The following is an 8,655-nucleotide window of genomic DNA, read 5'->3' as shown; positions in this document are numbered from 1 at the left end:
GATTTAAATGGAGTCCAAACGGTTAAGGTCAAAATAACAGTTTCAGTGCAGCTTTAATGCACGTTCATGACTTCACGAAATTTGTAACTACGTTGAAAACTTGCCTGTCAACTTATCAACACTGACTCTGTACTTCCGCCTACTCAAGCGTGACCTTTTCAATGTAATTACGTATTAAGTGAAGTCATGAACGCACATTGCATAACAGAGCAAGGCGAGCATTTGTGTTTAGCATATACATTTTTATTATTTTTAGCAAATGACCAATCGTTTCGCCCTTATTCATCGTCCGGTATCGTTTAAAGCGATATAATAAAGTCCTTATATTGTAGCAGTGATTACAATATTCTGATATCAACATTCCTCCAAATATCTTTCTCAGTGTTCATTGGAACAAATACATTTCTAGAGGTTTGAAACAACCTGAGGGTGAGTGAATAATTACAGACTTAGAATTACTATCCCTTTAAATGACAAATTAGCACTGGTTTATAGAATTAACCAATAGTAATGCAAATTAATTAGTATTAATTAGTAAAGTAAATGAATAACAATAAACACAATCTTCTGAGCAGTCTATTAAATGAGTTAAATGGATGATGTTGATTAAGGAAGAAAATATATAAATACTACAGATAAAAAATAAGCATCACAGTAAAATATGTTGGAGACAGTATCTCTCTCTCTCTCTCTCTGTGTGTGTGGCCCTTTCACATACTTCTCTCTCAAATCCAGTGAGAGTGCTCTAGCTCACATGTGTTCTCATGGGTTCGGTTATTTTTGTAACTAAGTACACGACTCAACTCTGCTGTGCCAAACACACTGTACCATATGGGAGAGAGAACGTCATCACAAACGTTAAATGTCATCAAGCTAAAGGTAATAAAAACAGAACGTGTATCTGATGTTTTAACTTTATAAATGTGCTTTTTATTGAAGCGGCAGTGATTGCATGCTGTGAGGCTTTCAAACTGTGAACACGCCGTTTGTCATTTAAGACAAGAATGACGCATACTGTACTTTGCTTCTTAAAAACAAACCTTTAACAGTGGGGATCTACAGTATGTGCTTTTAAATATATTACAGTAGCTCAAAACTATAAGGACAGTAACCTTTAAACCAACTTTTAGTAACACTTTATGTTCTGTCATTTCACAGCTGCAAGTGCTAACATGAACTAACAATGAACAATGTGTTTTGCAGCATTTACTGTATTGATATTTGTTTATGTTAGTGCAAACATAAATGTTCATTGTTCGGTCATGTTAGTTCATTGTGCACTGATGTTAATTAACTGATTTTATTTAAACTATGTATGTAAGTGTGAAAATGTTAATTGTGAGTACTTACCAATGTAATGTTAACAAATGGAACCCTATTGTAAAGTGTTACCCAAATTAAATATAAATATTAAGGTAATTTATACAAAAATAACAAAGATCATTTTTCATAATTTTCATGTTTGGACAAGTTGTCATATGTTTTATCATTTCTGCTGGACAGAACACTGGTTTGATGATGGGCTGATTTTACCTTTCCATTTTGCTGTTTTATATGAAGTGCGTTTGCTGCAAAAAAAATCTGACAGAACTATGTATTTACTAAATATATCATATGTTTTTGTTTTATTTCCATTCGATGACAGCCCATTTCTACACAACATGTTTATCAACGTAAAAGAGCCCATGTTTTCTGTTATATAGCATTTTTCATCATTGAAAAGCCCAACATTTGAACTGCGTGTGCCTTTTATTTTCAGCTGTGGTTTCCTGTGGATAGTTGTGGTATCTCTGGCTGAACTGTCTCTATACTAGCATACCATTTTAGTTATGGCTGAAGGGGGGAAAAGGCCGTTCCTCCAGGGATCACACCCTACTGTGAGTTTAGATATGTAACATGAAGAATTCCTGCCCTCTACATGGAAGTTGTACATCTGCTGTTTTCATTATATGCAGTGTAAAGTGTACAAATATGCAGCGTGGGTCATATTTTTTGCGAGCAAATTACACCTTATGCAATATATTTTGTTATTTTTCCAGAATCCTCATGTCGAAGATGATGTCGCATATCCACGTTTGAATCTGTTATAGACTAGGTTCCAATGAAAATGGGAATTCTGAGGCAGCTCCAGTGTTTCCTTCTGATGGGAACAATGTTTATCGTCGCCATAATCATTTATTGGGATGATGTGACAAAACGGACGTTTTACATACCCTCTGCCGTGTCACCATTACCTGTATTTCCCATTCAGGTTTTGGAGACGCCGCTCGACTTGAAGTCCAGTTCAGATCAGTCAAGCTGCTCGGTCAAACCAAATCAGACAACTCTCACAACTGCTCAAAAATATATCTCAAAAGGTCAGGGATCCAACAATCACATCTTCGGTCAGTCTTCCCCCACAGATCTTAAAGTGCGGCAAGCTTATCGCACGGAAATGGTAAAAGAGCTTTGCTTAGCCAATAGCAGCCTTACTTTCCCAGGAAAATTCAAGAGTTTTGAGAAGATTCCGAGTCGCACCTTGGATCATCTCATCGTGGATGACCGTCACGGTGTCATTTACTGTTTTGTCCCCAAGGTGGCATGTACCAACTGGAAACGAATTATGATTGTTCTCAGCCAGAATCTTAAGGCACCTGATGGAACTCCATATAGAGATCCTCTTGCCATCCCATCATACATGAGCCACAATGCAACACTGCATCTGACCTTCAACAGGTTTTGGAGACGCTTCGGTCGCGCCTCACGCCGGCTGATGCATCACAAACTCAAGACGTACACCAAGTTCATTTTTGTACGGGATCCTTTTGTACGCCTCATATCTGCTTTCCGGAACAAGTTTGATCAGCCAAACGAGGATTTTTATAGACAGTTTGGCTCTGTAATGCTTCAGCGCTACGCTAATATTTCAAAGCCTCCAGGTTCAGCTCAAGAGGCGTTCGAAGCAGGTATCCGCCCCTCCTTTCAGAACTTTGTTAAGTACCTGTTAGATTCACAGACCGAAAAGATGGAGCCGTTCAACGAACATTGGCGTCAGGTCTACAGGCTATGTCATCCGTGTCAAATTGAGTATGATTTTATCGGGAAACTGGAAACTCTTGATGAGGATGCAGAGCATTTGCTGAGGATTCTGGGAATGGATGAACGGATTCGCTTTCCTCCCGGGTACCGCAATAGGACAGCTGCGAACTGGGAGCGAGACTGGTTTGCAAATGTTTCTGTGGCTGACAGGATGAAACTTTACAATCTTTATGAACCAGACTTTAGATTATTTGGATATGACAAACCTGAGACACTTTATCAGAAGTGAGCGATTGTTGAAAAATTAGTCAAAATAAAATGTACATTTTTACAGTTCATTAAAAGAGGGACTTATTGGGTGGACGTTTTTATATTTTTTTATACATGTTGTTAACAGGTTTCATTTTGTATTGAATTTGGCCAATTCTTTATAAAGAACACTACTTAGAAATGAATGTCTACAATACATCTGGCTAAACACTGTCTGCAGGTACATCAATTTAAACCACTAAACCAGAATTATGTAATTGCAAAAGTCAACCTACTCATAATTTTTATTTTAAGTATAAAAGAGTGTAATTTCCATCATCAACAGAAAAACTTATAGGTTAAGTGTCTATTTAATATAAAAATCGTTCTATAACTCGATGTTATGGCTGTTCTTACTTTAAGAAACCGATCTCTTGTTGAACTTTATGGAAACACTGTTAACCTTACTTGGCGGACACCACTGAAAAAAAATTATACTGACTTCAAAGACACCACTGCAGACTACATCTTCAAGTAAATCTAAAGACATAGACCTTGATTACAAATTGTGGTCCAAACTTGTATACCTTCCCCTTTCATTAAGTCAAACATTCGCAGTTCCAAAGTCCTCTTCAAGGCAAGTCAGTTTACTCAGTGACCATTTTTAGAATGCATACTCATTCAAAGAGCTATAATCTCATATAATTAAAAAAACAACTATACAGGTTATTCAAAAATGGCAAATTTCACTTCCAACAACAGTGATTCTGTAAGCAAACGTTGCATGAGAAGACTTGGCCAGATGGCATTTGCCTGTTTCTTTCGGAAGGTGTCACTTTCTTGTTTATGGTTTCCCATTCCCAAATACGTTATATCCAAAAACATAATTTAATCTCGGTTGCCTGGAAAAAGTCTGATTGCTTCAAAAGCTAATAGTTTGCCCCAAGTAACAAGCCATGTGATTTTTTTTTTTTTTAAGTAAATAAAACCAAGATGTGAGAATTATCTCGATTTGCCCACCCATAATGACTCTTGACATCCATGTATATGACTTTCTTTGTCAATTTGAGCCCATCAAGATAACAATTTTATAATTATTTTCATATATTAAGTAGGCACCACTAATCATTTAATAATAAAGAAATATCTAAAGAATGCTATTTTAAAATGGATTTGTCACCTATCTGGATGAAATTGAATGAAGTGCAGTGCAGTGTATCTGTTATTGCAATACAGCATTCTTCCCATGTGAGCAGGACGATCTGAAGATTGAAAGAACGAATAAACCTTTGATGCCTGAATTGAAAAACAAATGCAGAATTTATGAAATCCTGCATATTTTCTCACATCCCTAAAAACTATTTACTTTCAGATAAGCAGATCCCTGGTTTTACTTTCACAATCTAAATTCTTCTTATCAATGTATTTGACCACAATGGAAATGTGATCATGAGAAACGAGAAGTCATTGCAGAAAAGTTTAAGAATTGATGGATTAAGGAAATTATAAACTTTAAATGAAATGTTTAAATGAAATTTAATGTAGCTTTACTTTTAGGTTTCCTTTTTCCAAAATATATAGAAAATTGATTTAGCCTGGAGGTACTTTTTTAGCAGGTGGATAAAATTGAATAAGATGAATCTTTTTTGAGAAAATTTTAGATATAAAGCAGTATGCATACATTTACCTTAAAAAGCACTGAACAATAAATATTGCTTAAGGTTATTTTGGGTTTGGTTCATTTTATTGAATTTATTACTTTTGCCATGAGTTTGGTTGTTTTATCATGTTTTATTTTAATATATGATCGATGTTATTTGCACTGTTCAAGTTATTAGAATTCTGATAAACAGTAATAATTCCAGAGATTTTGTTCACAGCAATATTCAAGGCGATGAAAAGGTCACTTCAGATTCTACAAGCAAAAACTGTTGTCTCCCCCATATTTCCATCTCTTTTTAGACCTCTATCAAACTGACTTGGTCTGCGGTCTTAAAGGTCAAGAACAAACCTACTGAATCATCCCCTCTCTTCATTGAGGTGAAGGGTTGTGTGGCCGCTTTTTCTGAAGTTGTCGCCTCTCATCGAAATGTTTAGAACTAAAGGTAACAAGTTACTGCAGTTGCCTATACAGGCAGGACACAAGTGAATTTACTTCTGAGTTGTTATTTTCATAAAATAGACACGTTGTAGGAGTTTGTGCATAAACTAGGGGCGGACTGGTCCTCTGGCAAACCAGGACTTTTCCTGCTGGGCCGCAAATGCATGGGGCAGAAACTTAAATGCATGGGCAAAAATGCAAAAGCCCAAAAACATTGTGCTAGACAGAAGAAAAAACATTTTGCCTGGCTATACCTCTCCTCACCATGAGATGGAGTGAGAGAGCACAAACATGTAGTATAAGAACATGTGTACACATACAGAAATTAGCCAATAAAATTAACGTTAACCCACAATCATATAGGCTACATGCCTGCATAGAAAGCGCAGTATCAGACACATCTGAAAGAAAACACGTCTTGTCTGGTCCTGTTAAGCATTACATTATTAAAAATAAATGTCAAATCTACCTTTAAACTTCACATTAAAACATCATTACAATATTGCAAAATTTCTGAAGTCCAAAGTCAAAGCAGCCATCTACCAGGAAATGTTTGAGCACTTCATGCTTCATTCTGACAAGCTTTATGGAGAGGCTGATTTCATTTTCCAGCAGGACTTGGCACCTGCCCACACACTGCCACGGGTACCAAAAGCTGGTACTGTGCTTGATTGGCCAGCAAACCCGCCTGACCTGAATCTGTAGAGGAAGATGAGAGACAACAGACCCAACAATGCAGATGATATTGATCAAAGCAACCTGGGCTTCCATTACACCTGAGCAGAGCCACAGGCTGATTAACTCCATGCCGCGCCACATTGAGGCAGTTATTCATGCAAAAGGAGGCCCAACTAAATATTTGTATATAGTGCAAAGAAGTAAACACTTTTTAGAAGCCTGACATTTCTGTATAAAATATCCTTTTTTGAATGATCTTATGTCATATTCAAATTTTCTGAGTTTTCATCTGTAAGCCACAATCATCAAAATTTCAAGAAATAAAGGCTTGAAATATTTCACTCTGTGTGTAATGAAGCTATATAATATATGGGTTTCACAAAACATGGGACAAAACATATTGATGTTTTTTTAGATGTACCTGTATTTATATAAATAGCTCCTCTACATAAACATTATAAACACGAAAGACATGTATTAACATTTAAAATTTCATTTATTATCTTGGCAGACTTTTTTACTGGAATTATTTATAGGAAAATTCTAATTATTGATGGTGACAATACAATTTTAAACACATGACTATACTGTAGCATACGTAACTAATAAATTGTACGTTTGTATGTATATTTGTATAATTATATGCTTTTCCCCACGGATATATCAAATCAATGAGAGCTCTTGTTACTTCTACCTAAAGAGATTTGCTCTTGCTTAAACCATTTAAAGGAAAAAACAAGCACCCTTGATCCCAGAGCAACTAAATGTGCACTGACAGAATCAATAACTTCTTAACCTCTTCAACCTTGTGACGTACATTTCTTTGTTTTTTCCTATACATGTGCCAGTTATTGAAGTGTGTGTGTTTTGTGTGTGTGTTTTGTGTGGCCGTTACCTGTGGCTTGGAGCCCCTTCCTATTTTCTTGGTTGCATTTTAGTTTTATTTATTTTTAAAACAGCCAGCAGAAATCACATAGCTTGAAGCAACATTGTCACACAATGTTTAAACCAGCAGCATTGAAGCGAATTTGTTTTTGGGAGATTTTTCGTTATTTTTACGCAAGACATCAAACAATCTGATTGTTGAATTACATAAAAGTCTCGTGTGGAAGATTCCTGGTGAACGACAAGTCTTAGTGATAAATTCTGAATTAAAACGTTAGTGTGCACCAAATATAGTAACTGTGTTTAGATTTGGAGTATAGAATGTCTGAAGTTGTCTCGAGTGCTCGAGGAAGATCAAAATGTGACGTTTGATTCAAAGTCTAAGGTCCAAGGGGTCTGTTAAAATGATCAAGATGTTCCTCAATGTGTCTTGTCCCTTATGTCAGGTGACAGAATGCATCTTGGGCTAATTTTAAGCGAGGATGTGTGTGTGTGTTGTAATAATGTGTGGGCAGTGATGTCTTGGGGCTCTTTGATTGTTCACGAGTGCCTTTGGGCTGAGATTACTCTCTAAGCATGTAACATGGTTAAACACCCATGTGGATGTAACTGAAGGCACTTTTCTTCACAAACAACCAGCGGGGTTGAAGAGAGAGAGGGGCTAATAAATAAATTGAAAGGACAGGTACCAGGAAAAGGAGGAGAGTATAGTAAATATTTTGGATTTAGGTAGCAGGAAGGGAAGCAGATGGCTGTGAGCAAAGAAAACAAGAGAAACATCCTGTTGTATATCAAGTTTTAGTCTCGAAACAAATGGAATGAATGTTACTGTATGAATCAATGATTGATTATAACCATTCAAAGGAAACCAGTTCATTTTCTCAGTATTAAAATGTTAGCCTCAAATAGGGCTGTCAAACGATTAATCGTGATTAATCGCATCCGGAATAAAAGTTTGTGTTTACATAATATGTGTCTGTATATTGTGCATATTAATTTTGTATTTATAAATACAAAGAATACACAAAAATGTATATATACATATGTTTTTTTGGGGGGTAGATTATTGGGTAGATTATATATTTATCAATAATTTAAATGACATACACACTTTATTAATTTTTATATTTTATATTTTTTCGTAAATATGTGCATGTATGTGTTTGTTTTATTTAACACAAGGTAATATACACAGTACACAGATATATTATGTAAACACAAACTTTTATATTGGATGCGATTAATCGCAATTAATCGTTTGACAGCCCTAGACTCAAAACACACAAGAGCGCGATCAGAGTTTATTATATAATAAAACCAAGAGCTCTGAAATTGAGTTGACATGTTTATATTGTATAGTAGATAATTTGAATGGAATGGATGGATAGGTTAGCCTTAAAAGTACAAATCACCCAAAAACAAAAATGCTGTTATAATTTACGCATCCCCATGTTGTTACAAATCTGGATACATCTCTTTGTTCTAATGAACACAAAGAAAGGTATTTGGAAGAATGCTTTAACCAAACAGTTCTTGGCCACCATTGACTACCATAGTAGGATAAAACTACTTGTCTTCTGTTGAACACAAAAGAAGATATTTGGAAGAATGTAAAGCAAACAGTTCTGGGGCACTTTTGTACTACCATTGTAATTTGGAACGCGGTTTCTCTTTCAGTCTGTCAATAGTGAATTAATAAAAGTGCAAATACATACCAAGTAAAT

The 8,655-nt window shown here is 35.7% G+C and overlaps 1 protein-coding gene across 2 annotated transcripts; it reads left to right on the top strand.

Annotated features, from left to right (window-relative positions):
* Positions 1-756: 756 nt before the first annotated feature.
* Positions 757-3,427, top strand: LOC130413987 (carbohydrate sulfotransferase 12-like). 2 transcript variants are annotated; one of them, XM_056739574.1, is made up of 3 exons: positions 757-879; positions 1,760-1,877; positions 2,040-3,427. In XM_056739574.1, the coding sequence occupies exon 3, from the start codon at positions 2,102-2,104 to the stop codon at positions 3,305-3,307; it is 1,206 nt and encodes a 401-aa protein (XP_056595552.1). In that variant the 5' UTR covers positions 757-879; positions 1,760-1,877; positions 2,040-2,101; the 3' UTR covers positions 3,308-3,427. The 2 variants fall into 2 exon arrangements, with proteins under 2 accessions (XP_056595552.1, XP_056595562.1); XM_056739584.1 differs by lacking the exon at positions 757-879 and having other exon boundaries at positions 1,375-1,877.
* Positions 3,428-8,655: the final 5,228 nt, after the last annotated feature.

This window comes from Triplophysa dalaica, chromosome 2 (assembly GCF_015846415.1).
Source record: "Triplophysa dalaica isolate WHDGS20190420 chromosome 2, ASM1584641v1, whole genome shotgun sequence".
NCBI lineage: Eukaryota > Metazoa > Chordata > Actinopteri > Cypriniformes > Nemacheilidae > Triplophysa > Triplophysa dalaica.
Note: the sequence above shows the minus strand (reverse complement) of the source record. Positions and strands in the feature narration are given on the sequence as shown.

Bases quoted from the DNA above. Each gene is read 5' to 3' on its own strand.
- LOC130413987 (XM_056739574.1), top strand. From the start codon at position 2,102: ATGAAAATGGGAATTCTGAGGCAGCTCCAGTGTTTCCTTCTGATGGGA.